At 40.0% G+C, this 26029-nt stretch overlaps 2 protein-coding genes across 8 annotated transcripts in view; one reads left to right on the top strand and one right to left on the bottom strand.

The window, feature by feature from the left end:
* The window catches only part of IFT80 (intraflagellar transport 80), a 131008-nt gene extending 109021 nt beyond the window's left edge, over positions 1 to 21987 (bottom strand). For 2 of the 4 annotated variants that reach the window (XM_055569213.1, XM_055569216.1), the window contains exons 1-3: positions 21831 to 21987; positions 6267 to 6350; positions 3600 to 3822 (exon numbers count right to left, since the gene is read on the bottom strand). In XM_055569213.1, coding sequence (XP_055425188.1) covers positions 3600 to 3822; positions 6267 to 6302 — 259 coding nt within the window. In that variant the 5' untranslated portion in view covers positions 6303 to 6350; positions 21831 to 21987. Of the gene's footprint in view, positions 1 to 3599; positions 3823 to 6266; positions 6351 to 21611; positions 21745 to 21830 lie in introns of all 4 variants that reach the window. The other 2 variants (XM_055569214.1, XM_055569217.1) reach the window with 2 other exon arrangements.
* The window catches only part of SMC4 (structural maintenance of chromosomes 4), a 242496-nt gene that overhangs the window by 188300 nt on the left and 28167 nt on the right, over positions 1 to 26029 (top strand). The window contains exons 1-5 of one of the 4 annotated variants that reach the window (XM_055569209.1): positions 22096 to 22245; positions 22349 to 22448; positions 23553 to 23696; positions 24524 to 24702; positions 25150 to 25341. In XM_055569209.1, coding sequence (XP_055425184.1) covers positions 23558 to 23696; positions 24524 to 24702; positions 25150 to 25341 — 510 coding nt within the window. In that variant the 5' untranslated portion in view covers positions 22096 to 22245; positions 22349 to 22448; positions 23553 to 23557. Of the gene's footprint in view, positions 1 to 22095; positions 22246 to 22300; positions 22454 to 23552; positions 23697 to 24523; positions 24703 to 25149; positions 25342 to 26029 lie in introns of those variants that run through there. The other 3 variants (XM_055569210.1, XM_055569211.1, XM_055569212.1) reach the window with 3 other exon arrangements.

Raw genomic sequence — 26029 nt, 5'->3', positions numbered from 1 at the left:
ACTCTTGCCTGGAGAATCCCAGGGACGGGGAGCCTGGTGGGCTGCGGTCGCACTGAGTCGGACACAACTGAAGCGACTTAGCCGCAGCAGCAGTAGCAGCACATATGGTTAATGACAAAGGTAATCATGATGGTGTGATCACTCACCTAGAGTCAGATACCAAGGGAACACCTCATGCAAAGATAGGCTCAATCAAGGAAAGAAATGGTATGACCTAACAGATGCAAAAGCTATTAAGAAGAGGTGGCAACAATACACAGAAGAACTGTACAAAAAAGAGCTTCACGACCCAGATAATCTCGATGGTGTGATCACTCACCTAGAGCTAGACTTCCTGGAGGTCAAGTCAAGTGGGTGCAACTGATAGAATTCCAGTTGAGCTATTTCAAATCCTGAAAGATGATGCTGTGAAAGTGCTGAAACTCAATATGCCAGTAAATCTGGAAAACTCAGAAGTGGTTATAGGACTGGAAAAGGTCAGTTTTCACTCCAATCTCAAAGAAAGGCAATGCCAACAAATGTTCAAACTACCACACAACTGCACTCATCTCACACGCTAGTAAAGTAATGCTCAAAATTCTCCAAGCCAGGCTTCAGCAATACATGAACTGTGAACTTCCAGATGCTCAAGCTGGTTTTAGAAAAGGCAGAGGACCCAGAGATCAAATTGCCAACATCCGCTGGATCATGGAAAAAGCAAGAGAGTTTCAGAAAAACATCTATTTCTGCTTTATTGACTATGCCAAAGCCTTTGACTGTGTGGATCACAATAAACTGTGGAAAATTCTGAAAGAGATGGGAATACCAGACCACCTGATCTGCCTCTTGAGAAATCTGTATGCAGGTCAGGAAACAACAGTTAGAACTGGACATGGAACAAAAGACTGGTTCCAAAAAAGGAAAGGGGTACGTCAAGGCTGTATATTGTCACCCTGCTTAATTAATTTATACATCATGAGAAATGCTGGGCTGGATGAAGCACAAGCTGGAATCAAGACTGCTGGGAGAAATAGCAATAACCTCAGATATGCAGATGACACTACCCTTATGGCAGAAAGTGAAGAAGAATTAAAGAGCCTCTTGATGAAAGTGAAAGAGGAGAGTGAAAAAGTTGGCTTAAAGCTCAATATTCAGAAAACTAAGATCATGGCATCCAGTCCCATCACTTCATGGCAAATAGATGAGGAAATAGTGGAAACAGTGGCTGACTTTATTTTTGGGGGCTCTAAAATCACTGCAGATGGCAATTCCAACCATGAAATTAAAAGACACTTGCTCCTTGGAAGGAAAGTTATGACCAACCTAGACAGCATATTAAAAAGCAGAGACATGACTTTGCCAACAAAAGTCTGTCTAGTCAAAGCTATGGTTTTTCCAGTAGTCATGTATGGATGTGAGAGTTGGACTATAAAGAAAGCTAAGCTCAGAAGAATTGATGCTTTTGAACTGTGGTGTTGGAGAAGACTCTTGGGAGTCCCTTGGACTGCAAGGAGATCCAACCGGTGCATCCTAAAGGAGATCAGTCCTAAGTGTTCATTGGAAGGACCAATGCTACAGCTGAAACTCCAATACTTTGGCCACATGATGCGAAGAGCTGACTCATTGTTAAAGACGTTGATGTTAGCAAAGATTGAAGGCAGGAGTAGAAGGGGACGACAGAGGATGAGATGGTTGGATGGCATCACCGACCCAGTGGAGATGAGTTTGAGTAGATCCCAGAGTTGGTGATGGACAGGGAGGCCTGGTGTGCTGTGGTCCGTGGGGTTGTGAAGAGTTGGACACAACTGAGCGACTGAACTGAACTGAACTGATATATGGTTAAAGTGGGATGTCTGTAAATTACTCTCAAATGTTTCAGGAAAAAGTATGTGTGGAGGGCAGGAGAGAGAGAAAAGAGTAGCAATGATAAGTACATGGGACAAAATGTTAACAATTAAGTGAATATGAATAAAGAATGCAGGAATTATCTCTACAATTCTTACATCTTTTCTATAAACGTGAAATTATATCAAAATTACGTTTTTTTAAGTCAACCCTTCATATTATCATCAGAGGTAAACAAGTCTAGCTCTTTTCAGAGTCAATCTTGTAAGCACTAGGCACTGTATTAAATACTTTCAAACAATATTTCATCTAATCAAGATTCAGGAAGTAAGATTAAAAACTGCCATACATTCTGCCTGTAAAAGAACTGGGATCTGATGTGATTGTTTGCCATAACATCCTTTTCTTCTTGTGGCTACAAAAGCCCTCTTCTCTTTCCCTTTCCACAGTGGCCAAAGGCCTGCCATGCTCAGGCAATCAGTGTCCCAATCCCTTGACTAAAATGATTCACTCAGTGATGGGCAGACGACCCAAGCTTGTCCAGGACCCTTTCTGCAAGCTGACTACAAGAGGGACTGAGGAAGAGGCACTGTGTCTGCTGACTTTCCTCTTCTTTTAAGTTAAGCCTTGGGCTGCTGGCTGCCATTCATGCTCACCTGGGGAGAGTCTGTCCAAGAGATGGTAAGGATCAGGGGCCTGCTGCCTCTGTGCTTAAAGAGCTTCCCCAGGAGCTAGGTAAACCAGAAAACTCCAGCTGTGCGTAAGTAAGTTGTTAGCCTAATGAGTTTCTGTTACTTTGATGAAAGTACTCCTAACTGACACCATAGATAAAGTGTAATACAGATGGAAAGGTCTTCCCAGGTGGCACTAGTAAAGAACCTGCCTGCCATTGCAGGAGACATCAGAGACGTGGATTCAATCCCTGGGTTGGGAAGATCCCCTGGAGAAGGGCATGGCAACCCACTCCAGTATTCTTGCCTGGAGAATCCCCATGGACTGGTGGGTTACAGTCCATAGGATCGCAAAGAGTCAGACACGACTGAGGCAACTTAGCACACGCGCATGCACAGACAGAAAACAGTTCAAGTTATTTCTAAGAAACAAAAACATCGCCTTAAAAAGTAGAAAAATGGTGCTTTTCACTCACCAATAATAAGACTATGATCAAACTACTTTCCACCTCTGTAAGTGAAAATTAGTGTGCATGCTAAGTTGCTTCAGTCCTATCTGACTCTTCGCACTGTAGCCTGCCAAGCTCCTCTGTCCATTCATTGTATTCTCCAGGTAAGAACAGTGGAGTGGGTTGCCATGTCCTTCTCCAGGGGATCTTCCCAACCCAGGGATCCAACCTGCATCTCTTACATCTCCTGCATTGGCAGGTGGGTTCTTTACCACTAGTGCCATCTGGGAAGCCCAAATTAGCATGTACTAGAAAATAAAGACTTTATTTAATAGAGACCTTACTAAATGAATGTGTGTTATACCTATTTTTAGTGTGGTTATTTTACACAGTTAAACTTTAAGAAATTAGAAACCAAAACTGTTAAAAGCACAACAATATCTGTGAACACAGAAAAAGTAAAGCCCAAGGTTCACACTCGATTTCAGTATATGCCAGTTTAACTCACTTTCTTCTATGACAGTTGGTCTTACAGTCTATACACAGACCAACTGACCACGCAGGAAATGGACAAACAACTCAAAACATAAGTTATAATAAGAAGCAGTGTCTTTTAAAAACAAAGATGAGCAAATAATGTTTATTAAAAACTTACCATCAGAACTTGTGAGGACAAAGATTTCTGCTTGAGTTTGTTTCTTTATGCCTAAACTTTTTGGAAACCAATGAAGGTCTATTGGGTAAATATCATCAGGCAGCTTTACTATTTGACTTGTTTCACCGGTTAACAAGTTCCACTTCACTATCTGGTGATCATCACTACATGAATACAGCTCTTCAGCAGTAGTCCAGCCCACACAGCTCACTAATTCTTGATGTGTCACCATATTAAGGAGACATAAAACACACAAAAGTCTTCAGTTTTAACAAACACAATATTTTGCAGATGCAGATTATAAGAACAGTATAAAATAAGGTCAAATGTTTCAAGCTTCAAAACCTACTTTTCCAGTGTAGGACTTTCATATTTTTTCCATATAAGGAAAGGAAAATAAGCATCTATCAAAACAGTTGTAAGAATGGAAAGCAGGATAAGAAACCCAGGCGCCAAAAGAGAAAAAAAGAAAGATTTAATACATGAAAAATTTTTAAATGTGTTACAAAAGATTCTATAAACAAGGCCAAAAGATGCAGAAAGACACCTAACAGATTAAAAGGGATGAAAGACCTAATCTGTTGCAGGATAAGTGGGGAGAAAAGGGAAATATGTATTTTTTTATTTACCTATATCTGTACTGTTATTAGAATAAGCATGTATCATTTTGATAAGTTTTTAAAAATCAACTGCTAGAAGAACACTGAAATATAACAGTTAAATACCTGCTTAAATGACATAATAATTTACCCAGGAAAAAATTTACAGCTTAATAGCTGAAACTAAAATCCTACCAAACTTCCTGACATTAAATTCAGGAAGTAATTTAGTTACAATTTACTGCCCACACAAGGTGATATGGATAAGATATAAACCCTAAAATTCTTACTTTAACCTATTTTTTGGTCTCTGATTTATCAAGTAGATTTCTATAAATTGAGGTGCTAAAGTGGCCCTTACTTCCTCCATTAGAACAGGCACTTACCCTAGCAGAGTTGTGTATCCTACAGAAGGAACTTTAGATTGTCTTTTATGAGAGATGCTTTCTCCTGTTTATATACGGATTTCTATATTACCGTATCATCCTAGTTGGGTTGTTTGCTCTTTTGTTGTTATTGTATAATCATTTTACTTCCTTCTCTTTTCATCAATGCTTTCTATCCAAGCAATCAATAAACTCTAAGAAAAAAGAAAGAGACTATGTGCCATAATTATTCTGGGATGTTCTAAGTTTTTTTTAATACTTCGAAATATGATAGATTAAGCAAATAACCAGAAAGGTAAAAAATGAAATTATAGAAGGGTCTGATGAGTCTGCACAAATAGGTAACAAAGTGGCATTGGAATACTCAGAATTCCAAGTAAAATCTAAACAAAAGAACCTTGATATCACTAGACCATTACTGAAAAAAATTCTTCCAGTATAACTGTCATGGCTTAAACATTGTTAGTTAAAACCTTTATTATACAAAGGGAGAGTGTCTGTTAAAACCTAGAAAGAAAATAAACACACACACTCCAAAACAAAAAAACATTAATTTTATCCTCATAAAAACAGATGTAAGTACCCAGCAGACATATGCGAGGTGTCTTCAAACTATTACGTCAACTAAAATTATGGGAGAAATAAGAGGACTGCTAGAATAAGAAAGTCTAAAAGGATCATTATTCTTCAGCTTGAAAAGGTAAAAGCAGACACTAGACAGTCAAAATCTATAAGACTGTAAAAAGCATGAACTCCTGAGGGCACACTTTGAAAAAAGAATAAAAGTGATTCAATGAGAAATAAAAGGAATTACATCTTCACTCAAACAGTAAAAAAAAAGTAATACGAATTCAAAACATTTGATCAAATGTCTAAAACGCTGCTTTTCTATGGCTGAAGGATCACATTTTTCTTTATTTCAAACCTGTCGAAGAGCAACATTTTGTAAGATAAAATAAAAATGAATTGCTAGGAAAATGATCTTACATTTGGATGTTGTGACTGTCAAATTGCTACAAAAATTTCTTCACTCTCACTTTCAATTTCTGTTCTTATCCCTTCACAGGCCTGTAATAAAGTCTGAAGATGATACTTTTAGAAGCACTGGTCTAAATAACTACGAATGAAGGTAAAGGGGCCTACCAATCTTTCTGACATATAATTGGGAGTTCTGGCTGACAAAATACAGGGTCATGCATTTGATAAAATATTTATAATTGCCACATTCACACATGAAATAATAAAGGTCTGACTGCTCAGACTTCCCCAGCTTACCCTCCATTTTATTATGAGTATGAAAAAACAGAACAGAATTCAGTGAAAACATACTAGGTCTTATTAAGAGAGAAATTACTTTAAAAAAAAAAAACAAAAAACTTCTTTTTAAGATTTTAGACTAAACAAAAACCAACCGTTTTTTATGTACTTAAGTACAGTAGTACTAAAGTAAAGTAAGAAAAAGGTTAATAAATATTTGAAAGTAAGATTTAGAGCAAATAATTTGCTTTGGAAAAATACCTGCAACATATGACCTCAAATATTTCAGAAATAATTTACAAAACTATCATTAAAGGAATGAAGAAAAAATCCATTCTCCAACTAGACTACAAAAGAGAAGAAAACTTTTAATAATACTACAATAAGGAGATCACAATAAGGTTTATAAGTATTAAAAGGATATGCTTGGGTTCTTTTGAAAGAGATATCTTCAGTCTCATGTCTCCACCTTCCAGCAAAATTTTTTAAATGCCACCTGATTGAATTCACTGTAAAAATAAAAGGAGGAATATACAGAATACACATTAAAAACAAATATACATACACAAAAAATTAAAAGCAAACAAAACATCTTAGCACCCTGATGACTGAAGCACTTTCAATCCTGCTGGCATCAAATACATGGAAAGAGGAAGAAAACTAGTCAGTGGACTAATTCAGCCAATGGGTGACTGGAGGCTTTAGGTGGGACTTCTGAGGTTCTCTGCAACCTGCCTAAAACAGTCCTACAAGTACAGAATGTCAGTAAATCTGGCCAGGTAAATAATTTCCAAGGGCTGTCCTGAGGCCTAATCAAAAGATTTTTTAAACTATGGGAGCTTCAACTTTAGCATCAGTCCTTCCAATGAATATTCAGGACTAATTTCCTTTAGGATGGACTGGTTGGATCTCCTTGCAGTCCAAGGGACTCTCAAGAGTCTTCTCCAACACCACAGTTCAAAAGCATCAATTCTTCAGCGCTCAGCTTTCTTTATAGTCCAACTCTCACATCCATACATGACTACTGGAAAAACCATAGCTTTGACTAGACAGACTTTTGTTGGCAAAGTCATGTCTCTGCTTTTTAATATGCTGTCTAGGTTGGTCACAGCTAGTCTTTTAATTTCATGGTGGCAATCACCATCTGCAGTGATTTTGGAGCCCAAAAAAATAAAGTCTCTCACTGTTTCCCCATCTATTTGTCACGAAGTGATGTGACCGGATGCCATGATCTTAGTTTTCTGAATGTTGAGCTTTAAGCCAACTTTTTCACTTGCCTCTTTCACTTCCATCAAGAGGTTCTTTAATTCTTCTTTGCTTTCTGCCATAAGGGTGGTGTCACCTGTGTATCTGAGGTTATTGATATTTCTCCAAGCAATCTTGATTCCAGCTTGTGCTTCATCCAGCCCGGCATTTCACATGATACACTCTGCATATAAGTTAAATAAGCAGAGTGACAATATACAGCCTTTCCCAATAATATACTCCTTTCCCGATTTGGACAATATACTCCTTTCCCAATTTGGAACCAGTCTGTTGTTCCACGTGCAATTCTGTTGTTCCTTGACCTGCATACAGATTTCTCAGGAGGCAGGTAAGGTGGTCTGGTATTTCCATTTCTTTCAGAATTTTCCACAGTTTGTTGCAATCCACACAGTCAAGGCTTTGGTGTAGTCAATAAAGCAGAAGTAGATGTTTTCCTGAAACTTTTTTGCTTTCTCGATGATCCAACAGATGTTGGCAATTTGATCTCTGGTTCCTCTGCCTTTTCTAAATCCAGTATATCATGCTTCATGTATTGTTGAAGACTGGCTTGGAGAATTTTGAGCATTACTTTGCTAGTGTGTGAGATGAGTCCAATTGTGCAATAGTTTGAATATTCTTTGGCATTGCCTTTCTTTGGGGTTGGAATGAAAACTGACCTTTTCCAGTGAATGGATATACATTAAAATAAATTCCAAAGGTCTCATCAAAGGCTAAGATACATTTTTATGGGATTTAATTATGGAACCCACATGGGAATACTATGACATCATCAACCTAGATCAAATCTAAGATTTACATTATATTGGAGGTAAACAGACTGCCCACCAGTTATGGCTGCCACGATGGCAAAGTGAAAAATAAGCAAGTTATCTAAGAAAGAGGTAATGATTTTCATGCATTGGAGAAGGAAATGGCAACCCACTCCAGTGTTCTTGCCTGGAGAATCCCAGGGATGGGGGAGCCTGGCAGGCTGCCGTCTATGGGGTCGCACAGAGTCGGACACGACTGACGTGACTTAGCTTAGCAAAAATACAGCTATATCTCAAAGCACCTTTTTCACTTACTCATAAATTTGTGAGGATGCGTAGAAAGTTGCTGCTGCTGCTGCTACTAAGTCGCTTCAGTCGTGTCCAACTCTGTGCGACCCCATAGACGGCAGCCCACCAGGCTCCCCCATCCCTGGGATTCTCCAGGCAAGAACACTGGAGTGGGTTGCCATTTCCTTCTCCAATGCATGAAAGTGAAAAATGAAAGTGAGGTCGCTCAGTCGTGTCCGACCCTCAGCGACCCCATGGACTGCAGCCTTCCAGGCTCCTCCGTCCATGGGATTTTCCAGGCAAGAGTACTGACCATAGAAAAAAATCTGAAGTTTTTTATCCAGTTAATATACAGTTAGGAAGTCAGAAATCTTCTTTCTCCCCGCTCCAGTTCACTTAAGAAGATTTCTGTATAACTTGAAAGTATAATCTGTGTATAGCAGCCGGAGCAAGAAAATAATCTCTCCTAGTCACACTTCTAAGGCTCACTTTTGGTCCTTAGGAGTTTTAGCACCTTTCTTGAAACTACTTCCTCCCTTCTATCAGACCTCCTTTAACTAGAGGGGGGAAAAAAGTAAAAACATGCTGCTGTTTCACATTCAAACTCATCCAGCTTATAAGGATTTTAAAAGAATAAAGGCAGATAAACTGTTGCTTTTGGAAATGAGAAGCAACATAATAGACAAGAATTCATGTGTGTGAATACACAGTTTTAACCAGAAACTTTAAAGATCTTTAGCAAAGGCATGGTGTATCCTACATCAAAATATCTCCAACTGCTGAAATCCATAATAATTAGGAATCATTCCTTACCAAAAGAAATCATTATCCCATATAGATAGTAAAGACAGAATGTTTTTCATGAGAAAGTAATTTGCAACTGTTCAGAAATATAGTGCCAAGGAATCAGAGAAAGAGGAGGGTGGCATCCTAACACTGGGAAGATTCTCTTTTGCTCAGAAAACACTTCTTTGTACATCCTATTGAGCGAAGATCATGTGCATGAAGCATGTGTGCATTCTAATGTGAGAATGAATAGAGGAATAAGTGAATAGCTATGGTTTTTCCTGTAGTCATGTATGAATGTGAGAGATGGACCATAAAGAACGCTGAGTGCCAAAGAACTGATGCTTTTGAACTGTGGTGTTGGAGAAGACTCTTGAGAGTCCCTTGGATTACAAGGAGATCAAACCAGTCAATCCTAAAGGAAATCAACCCTGAATATTCACAGGAAGGACTGGTGCTGAAGCTCCAATACTTTGGCCACCTGATGTGAAGAGCTGATCTCACTGGGAAAGACTCTGACTCTGAGAAAGACTGAAGGCAAAAGGAGAAGCGGGCAGCAGAGGATGAGATGGTAAGATAGCATCAGTGACTCAATGGACATGAATTTGAGTAAACTCAGGGAGATAGTGGACAGGGAAGTAAGGTATGCTGCAGTCCATGGGAGCCGCAAGAGTAGGACACAACTTAGCTAATGAACAACAACAACAAATTAGAGCACAGCCAATTCAGGGAAGTGCAAAGCTGCCTGAGGGGTGCATTGGGGTGTTTTTAGCTGTCCAAAGGGATTGATGACCAAGGATCTGACTAGTCAGTGGTAAGTGGCATGGGAGGGGAAATAACAGAAAATTTCTAGAGTATCAAATAATCTATTTTGCAACATTATACAGGAAGCAGACAGGAGCAACTATGCTTCTGCTACTAAAAATCATTTATAATTGTCTTTGATCTAGCATGAGTCAACAGTCACAGGGCTAAAGAGGAAAAACTGTCCCCAGGAAATCCTGATCACCAAACTACCAAAACGTACTCCAAATCTGGCCACTTCTCAGTACCTCTAACATAAGTCTAAAGCCATCATCATCCTCAAGTACTGTCACAGCTCCAAAACTAATTTTCCTGATCCTACATTTATCCTTCAAATTCTGCTAAATACAGTAGCTAGTAATGCTGCTAAAGCTAAGTCAGATCATAAGGCCAGTATGGCCAATACAGAGTGAGTGAAGAGGATGGCAATAAACTGGGGAAGAAGAGGGAGGGACACAGATCACATAAAGGTTGGAAAACCACAATAAAAGTTTCTCTTTTTTCTTCTGAATAAACAGAGAAGCCAGTGAAATGATGTTATCTGATATACAGTTTTAAAATATCACTATGGATGACACTACAGATGGTATAAGAAGAAGAAAAAAAAGCAAAAATGAACAAGACTGGAAGCAAAGAGGTCAGTTAGGATTTCAATAACCCAGGAGAGAACGAAAAGTGGATTGAAGAGGAAGGCAGTAGGGGTACAAATGATATGAATGAGTCATATTCTGAATATATTTTGAAATAAAATTATACAGGATTTGTTGATAAATTTTGTTTAAGAGAAAGAGGAACCAAAATGACTCAAGTTTCAACAGGCACAATGGAGTTGCCATTTCCTGAAATGAAAAAGACTAATGGAAAGTTATGACCAACCTAGACAGCATACTAAAAAGCAGAGACATTACTTTGCCAACAAAGGTCCGTCTAGTCGAGGCTATGGTTTTTCCAGTGGTCATGTATGGATGTGAGAGTTGGACTATAAAGAAAGCTAAGCTCAGAAGAATTGATGCTTTTGAACTGTGGTGTTGGAGAAGACTCTTGAGAGTCCCTTGGACTGCAAGGAGATCCAACCAGTCCATCCTAAAGGAGATTAGTCCTGGGTGTTCATTGGAAGGACTGATGTCTAAGGTTAAACTCCAATATTTTGGCCACCTCATGCGAAGAGCTGACACATTTGAAAAGACCCTGATGTTGGGAAAGACTGAAGGTAGGAGAAGAGGACGACAGAGGATGAGATGGTTAGATGGCATCACTGACTCATCACTGACTCACTGACATGAGTTTGGGTAGACTCGAGGAGTCAGTGATGGACAGGGAGGCCTGGCATGCTGCGGTTCATGGGGTCCCAAAGAGTCCGACACAACTGAGTGACTGAACTGAACTGAATGGAGGAACAGGTTGGAAGGGATATAAAAGTTCTGTTTTGGGTTGGCTAACTTTAAGGTGACTTTAGATATCTGAATGACGAATTCAAGGAGAAATTAGATATATAAGTCTGGAGTTAAGGGAGAGGGCAGAGCTGGAGATATCATTGAGACCTCAGTTTGAGGGTTATCAGCACAAAGGTTACATTCAAAGCCATGGGATGGGACTACCCAGCAGAACTTGAACAGGTGGTAGCTTCAACAGCCTAGAAGTCCTACTGAAGTCTGAAGAACTGTCAGCATTAAGATTCTAGAGTAAGTAAGCTAGAGAAAAACAAGTGGAGACAGACAATGAGATACTTAAAACAGATTTTGGGAAAGTATAGATATTGTTAATGATGAGGTAGGTAAAGACTGTCAAAGTGGGTGGCCAAGGTCTTGATTTGGGGATGTTAAATCACTGCGAATAAGGACAAGAATAGTGGTGGAGATAGACACAGTACCCAGATGCTAAAATACTATTCAGTGAATGAAGAAAAAACAGCAAAGAGATCTGTAGATGTTTGCAAAAAGGCAAAGAAGAGTATGGTTTGATCTTGTAAGACTTGTCTCAAAGGGACAAGAGGAAAGAGAAACACAATCAATTGTGCAGAACCCTAAGGAGAAACAAGGTCCTTTGACACATGGAGGTTTGAAATGCAAAACTGCCTCCACCTGAAACAGCCAAGAGGAAAGTAGTTTCCTTAGGAAACAACCAGATTTAAATTAGACTAAGAAGTTAAAAGACAAAACTATAACGTTTACTCCAAAACACTGAGAATATAGATTTAGTCAGTGACATACTGTGAGTTCCAAAAGGTAGAGTGGTAGGATTTAGATGGGGAAGAGCTAAGTTTAGGACAGATGGTGGAAAATGGAAAAAAAGAGCCAGCTGTCCTTCATTCTTCCCTGCCTCTGTGGTAGAAGAATCTAAATTTTTGCTGCATTCCTAGCCATCCAAAATAAGGATTATGTTTCTTAACTGCCCTCAAAACTGGGTGGAGCCACATAGGACATCAACAATTCTTAAACCCAATGGGGATATTACAAAATCATCAACCTCATGGCCCAATCTAGGATTTATATCTTGTGGTGGGGGCAATAGATTAACACTACCCAACAGTAATGGTTACCCACAGTGACAATATGAAAAATAAATGAAGTACCTCTTATAAAAGCAATACAAATCAATATAACTGGCAAATAAAAACTTGGAAAATAATAACATGCTCCCTGCCATGCATCAAGACATATATAATGCAGCAATAAAACAGAAGGAACCAAGATTCTTGACCTTATAGCGAGTCCTACCAGTCCTATCTAAACTTTAAGTGATAGAAAATAAATGTTTAAGTTAGTGTCATCAATAGTTAAAACTTAATAGTGAACTAATGCAGGGGATTAATAGTCTTGAATGTGGAAACTGAGGTAAACAGGGATGTAATGAATGATGAAATAGTCCCCATGGTCAAATAAAGGAAAGCGGATAATCAGTTTAAATTGCCTTCTTCCTGGAATGGTTTTCTTAGGAGGTTTGTGGTGCTGAGGAAAAGTTCCGTAAGAGAGAAAAGGGAAGTCTTGCTAGAAGCACATGTAACTCTGCCCAAATTTCCAGCTCTAAGACTACAGGCTTCAACATTAACTCTTCTTTCTCCAGAGTCCTAATAGACACATCATTTCTCTGACCTCATCTCCTGTTTCCTCTCTTTTCACTCAAACTGCTCCAGTCACACTAGCCTCTATGTTTTTCTTCTTACATACCATGTAAGAAGTCTGTTTTGGGGCAAAGGAGAAGAAACCAGTGGACAGGGATCAATTGGCAATACAACAGAAACAGAAGATAACTAAGACAGCATGGTCCCAAGAAGTCATCTGATCAAGGACACTGATAATGGAGCACTTCCATTTGTAGACTGACAGTTCACAAAAACATAAATAAGGATGGTCAGTGGGCAATCAAAAACATGAAACAAGGCACAGCCTTAATTTTAATTAAAGAAATGAAAATGAAAAAAACTGGATACCATTTCCTGTTGTCCAAGTGACCAAATACAAAACACCCAGAACTCAGCACTGACATACAGAAACATAGTCACATACATTAGTGAAGAACAGAAATCGGTAATAATGGTTATTGATTGTTTTTTTGCCCCACCCCTCAACACTTTTGATTTCCTTCTCCAGCTCTGGGGAATCTCCTACCTTACAAATAAAAAAATTATTTCCTCTGTAGCCATCCTTATAGCTAGGACACAGGCAAATTACCTAGGTTTTGCCAATCTAACACATCTATGCCATATTTTGAGTTAGAGGATACTGATTTGAAGTAGGTATATATAAGGAATTTGCCTGGGAAGAATTCCTAGTTGTAGGATTTTGTCATATATCAGTATATGGATGGAGGAGCCTGGAAGACTGCATGCAGTCAATGGGGTCGCTGAGGGTCGGACACGACTGAGCGACTTCACTTTCACTTTTCACTTTCATGCACTGGAGAAGGAAATGGCAACCCACTCCAATGTTCTTGCCTGGAGAATCCCAGGGATGGGGGAGCCTGGTGGGCTGCCGTCTATGGAGTCGCCCAGAGTCAGACACGACTGAAGCGACTTAGCAGCAGCAGCAGCAGTACCTGTAAATGTATACCAAGAGACATACACAAACTATACAAGCTTGTTTATTACAGAATTCTATATAGTACTATCAAAACCCAGAAATTTAAATATTCATCAGAGATTATACACTCATATTCCAGATACATGTGTTTTTAATGTGGAATAGAATTAAGAATTAATGTTAAGAATTAGACTTAATATTATGCTAAATGAAAGCAGTCACAAAAGGGCAGATACTATGTAACTCCCCTTATATGAAATACCTAAAGTAGTCAAATACAGAGATACAAAAAGTAGCATGGTGATTACCTAGCAGGAAGGAGGAATGAGGACAGAGATTGAGTTCTGCAAGAGGAAGAGTTCTGTGGATGGATGGAGGTGAAAGTAGTACAACAATATGAATGTATGTAATGCCACTGAATGGTACACTTTAAAAAGCCAAGATAGTTTACAAAAAAAAAAGAAAGAAAGAAAGAAAGAAAATTAGATTTAAGAAAGAAAACTAAAAGGTAAAAGCACTAAGAAAATGAGAAAAATTTTAGGAGGGAAAGAGAGAAGGTATGACTTGTCAACAAGAATATACATACAGATAAAACATAGCAGAGAGCCTCAGAAGTGAAGGACAGATAACAAATGCAAGCATTAGATCACAACTTTGTTTCCAGCAGGTTCTGTTTGGGTCATTTGCACACTAGCTAACCCATGGCTATTGATACTAACAGTTGAAATTAATGGTTTGCTGATGATTACCCAAGGCTCTGTTTTTAAAAGTACAATTCTTATCAACAGTTTTCTAAATTGATACCTCTGATTAGACTCCTAAGCCTCTTTTCCAGTAAAGACAGGAGTGAGAGAGAAGCAGATCTTTACTCAGATTGGTTCCATCCTAGAACCACTTGTAGACTAGAGCTGGGATCTCTTATATAACAGGGAAGGCAGAGGAAGATGCACCATTTCCAGGGACCGATTCAAACACCTAATAAACAATGGGAACAGGCTTGGCAGTATAGTTCAATTACTAAAGACCTCCAACCCCCACCCTATTCCAACTCTTGTATGTATTTGAAGTGTATGTATTGGGGCTTCCTAGGTATGTATATGGAGTGGTATTCACATTTCCTTGCAATTCTAGCTCTAAGTAGAGCTAGCTATACTTTAATCTTATTCATATTGGTTATATTTATAATCCAGGATGGCCGAATAACTTTGAGCCAATAAACCATGTGATTCCCAAAATTAAAAATAAGCAGTCATCTTTAATTCATCCTTTTAATTCAACTAGCTGAGAAAAAATCACATTCAACTGACAAACTAGAATGCTGTACAGCTATTTAAAAAATGAGATGAATCTATATGTATCGATACAAAAAGATGTCTATAATATCTTAAATGACAAAAACAAACTATACAGCAGTATTATGCAACTCAATCTCTTTTGTGATAAAAAAAAATACGAGGGGAGGAGATATATATTCAAGTTAGTCGATACTAAAATGTTTTTCTCAAAAGATGTGCAGACACTTAATGGAGGCTTTGTAAGGGTAGAGACACTGGTGAGAAAAGGGAAGCTTTTAATCCTCATTTCATAATATTCTATATTGTTTGAAGTTATCATGTTCATAATATTTTATCCATACATTTATAGTTTTAACATAGGAATATCTGAATGATATGTTCATGGCTTAGTTTTGCTTTTTTCCTTAAGCATTTCTGCATTAAAAAAAAATAAATGTTATTTTACATAAGATCCACTATTCCCATTCTCTTTGCAATTTCTACTGCATTTGACACACTTCTTACTGAAACCTTCACTCCTTGATCTTCCAAACACTGTACTTTGTTTTCTTCTATATATAAAATGAGGCAAATAATACCTACCTCACAGGTTGGTTATGATGTTAAATGAGATAGAGTAGACATGAGATTGGGGGAAAAAAAAGATATCTTACAAATGTACAGTAGATTGCCTGAAACATAGGAAGAACTTAACTATTTGCTATTTGTAGTGAAAACTGGTGTTTCATTCAGTTCAGTCACTCAGTCGTGTCCGACTCTTTGCAACTCCATGAATCGCAGCGCGCCAGGCCTCCCTGTCCATCACCAACTCCCGGAGCTCACTCAGACTCACGTCCATCGAGTCAGTGATGCCATCCAGCCATCTCATCCTCTGTCGTTCCCTTCTCCTCCTGCCCCCAATCCCTCCTAGCATCAGAGTCTTTTCCAATGAGTCAACTCTTCACATGAGGTGGCCATAGCATCATTCCTTCCAAAGAAATCCCAGGGCTGATCTCCTTCAGAATGGACTGCTTGGATCTCCTTGCAGTCCAAGGGACTCTCAAGAGTCTTCTCCAACACCACAGATCAAAAGCATCAATTCTTCAGCGCTCAGCTTTCTTCACAGTCCAACTCTCACATCCATACATGACCACTGGAAAAACCATAGCCTTGACTAGATGAACCTTTGTTGGCAAAGTAATGTCTCTGCTTTTGAATATGCTATCTAGGTTGGTCATAACTTTCCTTCAAAGGAGTAAGCGTCTTTTAATTTCATGGCTGCAGTCACCATCTGCAGTGATTTTGGAGCCCAGAAAAAATAAAGTCTGACACTGTTTCCACTGTTTCCCCATCTATTTCCCATGAAGTGATGGGACCAGATGCCATGATCTTCGTTTTCTGAATGTTGAGTTTTAAGCCAACTTTTTCACTCTCCTCTTTCACTTTCATCAAGCGGCTTTTTAGTTCCTCTTCACTTTCTGCCATAAGGGTGGTGTCATCTGCATATCTGAGGTTATCGAAATTTCTCCGGGCAATCTTGATTCCAGCTTGTGCTTCTTTCAGCCCAGTGTTTCTCATGATGTACTCTGCATGCCTAAGTTAAATAAGCAGAGTGACAATATACAGCCTTGACGTACTCCTTTTCCTATTTGGAACCAGTCTGTTATTCCATGTCCAGTTCTAACTGTTGCTTCCTGACCTGCATACAAATTTCTCAAGAGGCAGATCAGGTGGTCTGGTATTCCATTCTCTTTCAGAATTTTCCACAGTTGATTGTGATCCACACAGTCAAAGGCTTTGGCATAGTCAATAGAACAGAAATAGATGTTTTTCTGGAACTCTCTTGGTTTTTCCATGATCTAGCAGATGTTGGCGATTTCATCTCTGGTTCCTCTGCCTTTTCTAAAACCACCTTGAACATCTGGAAGTTCACGGTTCACGTATTGCTGAAGCCTGGCTTGGAGAATTTTGAGCATTACTTTACTAGCGTGTGAGATGAGTGCAATTGTGCGGTAGTTTCAGCATTCTTTGGCATTGCCTTTCTTTGGGATTGGAATGAAAACTGACCTTTTCCAGTCCTGTGGCCACTGCTGAGTTTTCCAAATTTGCTGGCATATTGAGTGCAGCACTTTAACAGCATCATCTTTTACAATTTGAAATAGCTCAACTGGAATTCCATCACCTGCACTAGCTTTGTTCGTAGTGATGCTTTCTAAGGCCCACGTGACTTCACATTCCAGGATACCTGGCTCTAGGTGAGTGATCACACCATCGTGATTATCTGGGTGGTGAAGATCTTTTTTGTACAGTTCTTCTGTGTATTCTTGCCACCTCTTCTTAATATCTTCTGCTTCTGTTAGGTCCATACCATTTCTGTCCTTTATTGAGCCCATTTTTGCATGAAATGTTACCTTGGTATCCCTTGGTATCTCTAATTTTCTTGAAGAGATCTCTAGTCTTTCCCATTCTGTTGTTTTCCTCTATTTCTTTGCATTGATCGCTGAAGAAGGCTTTCTTATCTCTTCTTGCTATTCTTTGGAACTCTGCATTCAGATGCTTATATCTTTCCTTTTCTCCTTTGCTTTTCACTTCTCTTCACAGCTACTTGTAAGGCCTCCCCAGACAGCCATTTTGCTTTTTTGCATTTCTTTTCCTTGGGGATGGTCTTGATCCCTGTCTCCTGTACAATGTCACGAACCTCAGTCCATAGTTCATCAGGCACTCTATCAGATCCAGTCCCTTAAATCTATTTCTCACTTCCACTGTATAACCATAAGGGATTTGATTTAGGTCATACCTGAATGATATAATGGTTTTCCCTACTTTCTTCAATTTCAGTCTGAATTTGGCAGTAAGGAGTTCATGATCTGAGCCACAGTCAGCGCCTGGTCTTGTTTTTGTTGACTGTATAGAGCTTCTCCATCTTTGGCTGCAAAGAATATAATCAATCTGATTTCAGTGTTGACCATCTGGTGATGTCCACGTGTAGAGTCTTTTCTTGTGTTGTTGGAAGAGGGTGTTTGCTATTACCAGTACATTTTCTTGGCAAAACTCTTAGTCTTTGTCCTGTTTCATTCTGTATTCCAAGGCCAAACTTGCCTGTTACTCCAGGTGTTTCTTTACTTCCTACTTTTGCATTCCAGTCCCCTATAATGAAAAGTACATCTTTTTTGGTGTTAGTTCTAAAAGGTCTTTTAGGTCTTCATAGAACCGTTCAACTTCAGCTTCTTCAGCATTACTGGTTGGGGCATAGACTTGGATTACTGTGATAATGAATGGTTTGCCTTGGAAACGAACACAGATCATTCTGGTGTTTTTGAGATTGCATCCAAGTACTGCATTTCGGACTCTTCTGTTGACCATGATGGCTACTCCATTTCTTCTGAGGGATTCCTGCCCACAGTAGTAGATATAATGGTCATCTGAGTTAAATTCACCCATTTCAGTCCATTTTAGTTCGTTGATTCCTAGAATGTCAACGTTCACTCTTGCCATCTCTTGTTTGACCACTTCCAATTTGCCGTGATTCATGGACCTGACATTCCAGGTTCCTATGCAATATTGCTCTTTACAGCATCAGACCTTGCTTCTATCACCAGTCACATCCACAACTGGGTACTGTTTTTGCTTTGGCTCCATCCCTTCATTCTTTCTGGAGTTATTTCTCCACTGATCTCCAGTAGCATATTGGACACCTACTGACCTGTGGAGTTCCTCTTTCAGTATCCTATCATTTTGCCTTTTCATGCTGTTCATGGGGTTCTCAAGGCAAGAATACTGAAGTGGTTTGTCATTCCCTTCTCCAGTGGACCACATTCTGTCAGACTCTCCACCATGACCTGCCCGTCTTAGGTGGCCCCATGGGCATGGCTTAGTTTCATTGAGTTAGAAAGGGTGTTTCATTACCCTTCATATATTCACTCTGTTCTGAGCTACAAAGAATTTCTTCTTGGAATACCACTTACTCCCTCTTAGCCCATATGGCTTAAGTGGAGTCAGCATGAGACCTAGGCTTAAGTCAATTAGAGCTTTCCGAAGGAAACTTTTATTCAACTAAAAGATAGGGAAGAAAAACTCTCCTTAACTTTCCAGGTCTTCAAGTTTAGATTCAAGGCAGGAGTTACTATAACTATCTTACTACACCAAGGGGAGAGCATGGTGGTGTTAGAGGCCACTATGTGAGGTCTGAGAATAATGCCAAGACATGGGAACATAAAGCAGAGCAAAGAAACACAGTCCTAGTTCTTTCTTTGAATACGGAATCCAGTTATACTCACCTAACTTCTTGCTTATGGAAGCTATTTTTTTTCCTCAAGACAAATTGGATTTGGTCTTCTGTCACATATTATTATAATGATGACAAAATTTAACTATGCACTTAAAGAACTGCAGATGTTACTTTTAATTCTATTCCAATTTTTCCCCTTCAACTTATTTATTCCCATGGGGTACATCTTTTTAAAATACAAAAAGTAGGGTTCTCTTCTCAAACTGCCTGAAATTATAGATAATGGCTGTTAGTAGATGATTTTGGACCAGAAAGATGAGACTTGGTTATACTTTCCAAGGTGGTTTTAATTTGAGTCCATCCCAACAGAACCAGCTCCTTTTTATGCAAAGTACTAGTAAGGATCAATCAAGAGGGAGTAAGTCTACCTCTCGTGACCCTAATCTCTTCTTAGATCACTTCTTCACTTATTCTGAGTGTTCTACTTTCACTCTAGATTTGTCTTCACTATAGCTGTTGGTTATCAATGTCTGTCCTACATTATCAATCTGAGTTAAGCCTGTTTAAAAAGTATTTATTCTGTTTAAAAAGTATTTATGGTTAGGTTCAACTAAATCTAAAGCTATTGGTCACTTTATTGATTTTCTGAAATTACATTTCTGATCAGTCACTAAGACTAAACATTATTTACAACAACCATCAAAGGTAGTAAAACTAATATTTGTGACTTATCTTTCTTATCCCCTCATCACTAATCCAGAGATTCACAAAGAATACTATCTAACTTTAAGAGCTCAGACTATTAACTGTTAAATGTGTCCAGATTTTTACCATTCTACTGCATAGGCACCTCTTACCTCCTACATGGAGAAGTGGACAGTAACAATCTAAGCCATGCTTGATCTCAGTCTCTTTCTCTTTTCACATATCCCACATAACTGTTAACTTTTTTTTTTAACCAAGTCACTCCATAGCTCAAAATTTTTCTAATATTTTGAAGATGTATCAATCTAATATCCTTGACCTGGTTTTCAAGACTCTTCATAAACTAACCTTCTTCTAACTTGACATCCCATTATTCAACCTTAGCACATACCCTAACAAGGTCTATGTTATAAACACAGCAATATCAAATGCATGCAGTGTGTATGTTAGATGAACAATCATAAACGATCCTATGCAGTAGGTATTATATGCTGGTTTCATAATAAACAGAGTTTGACAAACTGAGTACATTGTCTAAGTAGGTAGCTTTAAAAAAATGATGAGACTTAGGATTCTGTTATCTGTTATATCCTTCTCCTACATGGTGCTCTGTCTCCCATACACATTACTCAATTGGGTCTAGTCTTTGCTTTTTTTCAGGGTTAATATCTCTCCAACTTGGGTTTAGTAGTGTTTTACAGACTTGAAAATCCAAAAGATTCCAGATGATTTCAAACAGAACTGATGTACATGTTCTGGTACAGCTACCAACCAAATTTTTCATTGAGCTTTACTGTCTGCAGTTTGTCTTATGAAAATAATTTTTTTCAACTACAAATAAAAAAAGTGTATTACAATACTGAGTCAATGTTTATTCAAATCACTTTAGTCTCTCAACCTCACCGAATTCTTACACTTGAGGGGAGTGTCTTCCACACCTTCAACTCTTGAGAATCACTGAACCTTAACATGATGCTCCTCAGGGGAAGAATCATACTTTCTTACTTAGAATGACAATGTAAATTCACTCAATAAAGATTTATTGGGGCCTAAGTATGCCAAGTCCTAAGTATGCAAAAGTTAAAAGGGGGAATAAAGGAGGTTCCCAGTTCTCAGTCAAGTACTTAAGAGTCTCTGAATAAATGTTTGTTGGACGTATTCAGATCAATTAATGGTTAACAGTGCGATGGGATAGGACCAAGTTTAAGAATCTGATCAAAGTTCTGGAAAAACTAACTCCCCAGAAAAATTCACAAGCACACAGAATTTTGTATTCAATTCCGGGGGTGGGTGGGGGCTGGGGTAGCGGAGAAGCGGTATGAACTTCTCTGAACCCCAATCACCTACTACCAGATCCACAAACTCCTAGTTAAAAACCCATTAACAAAACTAAATTATCTGGGAACAGGAATACTTGCTCAATAATCCTGATTATGCCCGAGAGTGCAGTGTGTACAGAAGCTACTTAAGAAATATCTGCTGATCAATCATTTCCCCATAACCAGACGACACCAGCAAATCGTTTCTTCCATTACAGAGTCTTCCAGTCGAATGATTTTAAAAACTCAAAACCCCTTTTCACTAGTAACATTAATGACCTAACACCAATAACTCGAAATCATTATTTGCTATTCACTACACGATCATTCACCAATCCAGATCTTCTCTCCTCCGTGTTGCCCCTCTGCTCCCTCCAAATTCAGGGCTTCCTCCTTCGCATCCCAAAAGCTAAGTCCAGAGCGCCCAGTGAGACGGGAAATAACCGATGCTCCACGCCGCACACACTGTCAAAGCAGGGAAGGTGAATCCAGTAAAGGCCACAACTTCCAAATCCTTTCCTCAACTCTCGCTTGGAAGTAAACAGACTTACCTTAAGTTCCAGGAAAGAGGGGTCGATCTTTCTCACAGAACTGAGACCGGTTACCAAGAAGCAGCGGACCGCCCTGTCACCATAGCGACTTCTAAGAGCTAAGCTGACTCCCTCTTCGCGCGATACTTCCCCTCAGCGCGTCACCCGAGCGGGCCTGAGACCCGCCCCCCCTCCCTCCCCGCGCAGTGGGCCCGCCCTCTTCTAAAGGGACGTTATTGGACGACTGATCCTTGACTTAAACTGTAGGGCGAATTCCACTTATCTTTCTCAAAATTCGCAAGGTTTTAAAAAAAAAAAAATTTATAAGAGTGCTATTGCCGTAGGGCCACGGAAAACATTGTTTCGCTTTTTTTCAGCTAGTAGAAAACGTTCCCCGCAGCTCGGGTCCCGCCAGGAGTTCGCGCATGCGCGTAAGGTATCAGAAGATGGCGATAATCGCCGCATTTTTTTCAAATTAGTGGTTCCCAGAAAGCATTGCGCGCGTTTGTAACGAATTTCCGTTCGAGTTTGTATTTTAGGCGCCATTTTCGAGTGAAGGACCCGGAGCCGAAACACCGGTAGGAACCGGGGGGCCGATCCAACCGTCTCCAGCCTCGGTCTGAGTGGACTATCCCGCAGGTAAAGTACGTCTTTTCCTGATCGGTTGTCACACTCTCACTTCCTGCCCGGTCCGCAGGCGCCTGGAAAGAGGCCTTGAGCTGGAGCAGCCGAAGTCTAGGCTGAGGCTGCCTCGGGGAGATTTCGCTCGCTGTCACCCCTCCCCCCTCAGTCGCTCCCCGGCGGTCGAAGCTCCCGCGCGCTTCTCCCGGGCGCCACTTCTCTGAGCTACTTAAGCGTCGTTGGTGGGACTGGGGCCGCGGGGCTGGGGGCCCTTTCAGCCCTCGCGGACCTTTTCTCAGAAATGTTGGTCGGACTACGGCGTCGCCCCCTGTCCCGGCCCTCTACCCGTTTCTCTTCTCCCGAGGGACTAACCACTAGGTCTGAGCCCTTACTGATGGCCTTTCGTAGTTTATTGTCCAGCGGGATTCGCCGCGGACCTCAGGGACAAACCCCTGCCACCCCAAGGTGATGGAAGCGGAGTTGGCGCTGCCGGCTTCCGATTTGAAAATCGCGAGCGGTCGACCCCAGCCGCCGATCCCCGGCCGGCGAGTAGAAGGAGACCTCAAAGCCCCCGGGCCGCCAGCCGCGCCAAGGGCTATGGCGGGGCGAGGAAGGTGGGCGGCGAAGCGCCGCTTCGTTCCCGACTGCTCTGCCAAGAGTTGAGAACCCCTAAAGCTATTACGGACTCGGAGACAAGAATCTGTGCGCTTTGATCCCCAGCCCCGAGAGCGTGGGAATGTCCGTAAATGTCGGCGTGCGGGATATAACTTCGTTTAGAAATGACGTTACAGTATTCTCACACATTTACACTGTGGGCGAAGGAGGGGGACATTAAAAAAATAAAAAGAACCTAAGCAGTTGCTCTCTTTGCTGGCTCCGCAAAGCACGTCTAGGAACTTGCTTAGAACTTGAGAGAGCGAATCCCGCCTTCCTGGCACTTGAGTTTTTTGTGCCTTCTTTCCCTAGGACTCGCTGGCGTTGCGCGGGGTTTTTAAACGGAGCCCTAGAAAACGGGTGGACAAAGTTTTCCCCTAGTGGGACGGGTGGCGGGCCGGCGGGGAACTCGACGGCACGGCCGGGGGCCCGCGGGCTGACTTGCTGCCGGCTTTCCCTCGGCTCCAGCGACCATGCCCCGTAAAGGCACCCAGCCCTCCACTGCCCATCGCAGAGAGGAAGGGCCGCCGCGGTCCCCGGACGGCACCAGCAGCGACGCGGAGCCCGATCCACCGCCCGGCCGCGCGAGGAGCCAGGCGCTGGCCACCGCAGGTGAGTAGCCCTTCGCGACGCCAAGGGCAAGCGCGTGGAGACCCGGCACCCAACCCTGGACGGTTGGTATTCCAGGGCGCGGACGAGAAGGGCTGCGGGGTTGACATCCGAAGGTCAAGAAAGCGATTTTCACAGATTCGATAGTGTGAAATTTCGGTTAATGGTGCTGGAGGGATGGGGGCTAGTAAATAGCTAAAATTCTGAACTTATGTTCATTGTCTTATATTTCCGCGGAAATCGACACGGTCAGCCAGAGTGGACTTTTTTCAGTGTCAGCGTGACTGTTTATTAATATGAAAAGTTGCTTGATCGTACAACTTCACCTCGGTGATCTTAAATTGCAAAGAGAAGATAATTTGCACCTACGCCCGCACGCGCCGTGGGTTTTGTGAGTCCAGGAATTGAGTGACATGAAACCCCTGTAACTGTCACGGGAGCTCGCCAGTGTCCAAAGTTAGGGTTCCAGATGCTTAACAGATACTGAGAGTTGGATCTAGAGCCGTAGGATTTGACCACCTGTTTAGGCAGGGACTCAAGTGATTGTGGATTTTCCAGATTTGCATTACGATGTAGTGTATTGACTCCTAAAAGGTATATTTCTATAGAATTTTGTGACTGATGGCATTTCCTTCAAAAATTTTCTTTTGTCATAAGACAAAGCCTAAAGACTGTTATCCTTTGTGAATGTAAGATAATACTGTATTTGAGTGGAAAATAGAGATTCCTAGGTTTCATAAATGACGTCTCCAAAGATTAGCAGGCTAACAAATTGCACTGATGCAGGCTTCCCCTCTCCCCCTTTTTTTCCTTTCCTTTGACTGACTTAGAAACTCCAAGTGAGGAAATTGATAATAGAAGTTTAGAAGAGATTTTGAATAGCATCCCTCCTCCCCCACCTCCTGCAATGACCAATGAACCTGGAGCTCCTCGTCTTATGATAACTCATATTGTAAACCAGAACTTCAAATCTTACGCTGGGGAAAAAATTCTGGGACCTTTCCATAAGGTATTTGACCATTTTTAAATAGCTGTTGTAAGGTAATGCATCTTTATTACAAACTGTTTCAGTTTTGTAGTTATTGTATATCCTGATTGATAAATACATGGTGTGGTTTCTGTGCTTTTAACTACTGAAATTAGCTTTTGTTTATCTGATTATCTTTTGGTACCTTTCTTTATAAAGTTTTCCTCACTGAATAGAATTTGGGTTTTATGTTTGAAAAGAATATTTTCTTTTTAACTGTAAGAATGAATTTTGTAAAAAGTCTGAGTCAAAATTAGAACATGATCTTAAAGTGTTGAAACTTGTAACATACATGATCTATGAAAACTATCTTCTAGCTGCAAAAGCTTTTTAAATACTTGTAGTTTTGCTGCAAGTTAAATCATTTTAAATTAAAATCAGTAGTATAACCTTTTTAACTTTTTTTTTTTTCCTGTTCTTTTTATGCAGCGATTTTCCTGTATTATTGGGCCAAATGGCAGTGGCAAATCCAATGTTATTGATTCTATGCTTTTTGTGTTTGGCTATCGAGCACAAAAAATAAGATCTAAAAAACTCTCAGTTCTAATACACAATTCTGATGAACATAAGGATATTCAGAGTTGCACTGTAGCTGTTCATTTTCAAAAGATAATTGATAAGGTAAGGGATTTTGTTTAGTTATTTGCATCTTCCAAGTAAGGAAGACAGAATTTCAGTGCATTACACATTTATTTTGGGCTTAAATTAGCTTGTAAAAATTAGTATATGGTTAAAGCAGAACCAATATTGATTTCATTGCCTCCGTGATCATATTTTCTTTTTGAGGTGTGATGGTGGCTGTTAAAATATTAAAATTTAGTTAGGGAAATGAATTATAAGTAGCTCATAGTAATACCTTTTGAGCAGTTCTAGTATCTTGAGTACCAATTTTGCGTTCTTTTATTATAAATTTTGGATTTGTTTTTAAAGTTATGTTTTCATTGCTTTCAGATAAGTTACCTAAACTTGAAAATGTAAGTTGACTAATTTTACCATTTCCGTTATTTCAATTCACGTTAAAGTTAGTAGGAATCTATATGTGTGATATGAAAGAACTTTGCTTTCATATCAGCTACCCTTTTAAAACAGCAGAAGGATAAGCTAACTTTTTTTTTTTTTTCTCTAAAAGGAGACAGTTAGACATAAAATGCCTATTGGGGTTATTTACATGGCTTTGTTGGTACTGGGGTTTTTTCTCTTCTGTTTAATCATCAGCTTTGAGAATTCCTAGTTCAAAACTGGCTGGAACCTAAAAAATGTAGAAAACTAATTACATAACGAAATGAGGATGTGATTTGGCCTCTAGGTC

Source organism: Bubalus kerabau, chromosome 2, assembly GCF_029407905.1.
Source record: "Bubalus kerabau isolate K-KA32 ecotype Philippines breed swamp buffalo chromosome 2, PCC_UOA_SB_1v2, whole genome shotgun sequence".
Lineage (NCBI taxonomy): Eukaryota > Metazoa > Chordata > Mammalia > Artiodactyla > Bovidae > Bubalus > Bubalus kerabau.
The sequence above is the reverse complement of the archived record's forward strand: the minus strand, read 5'-3'. Positions and strand labels throughout refer to the sequence as shown.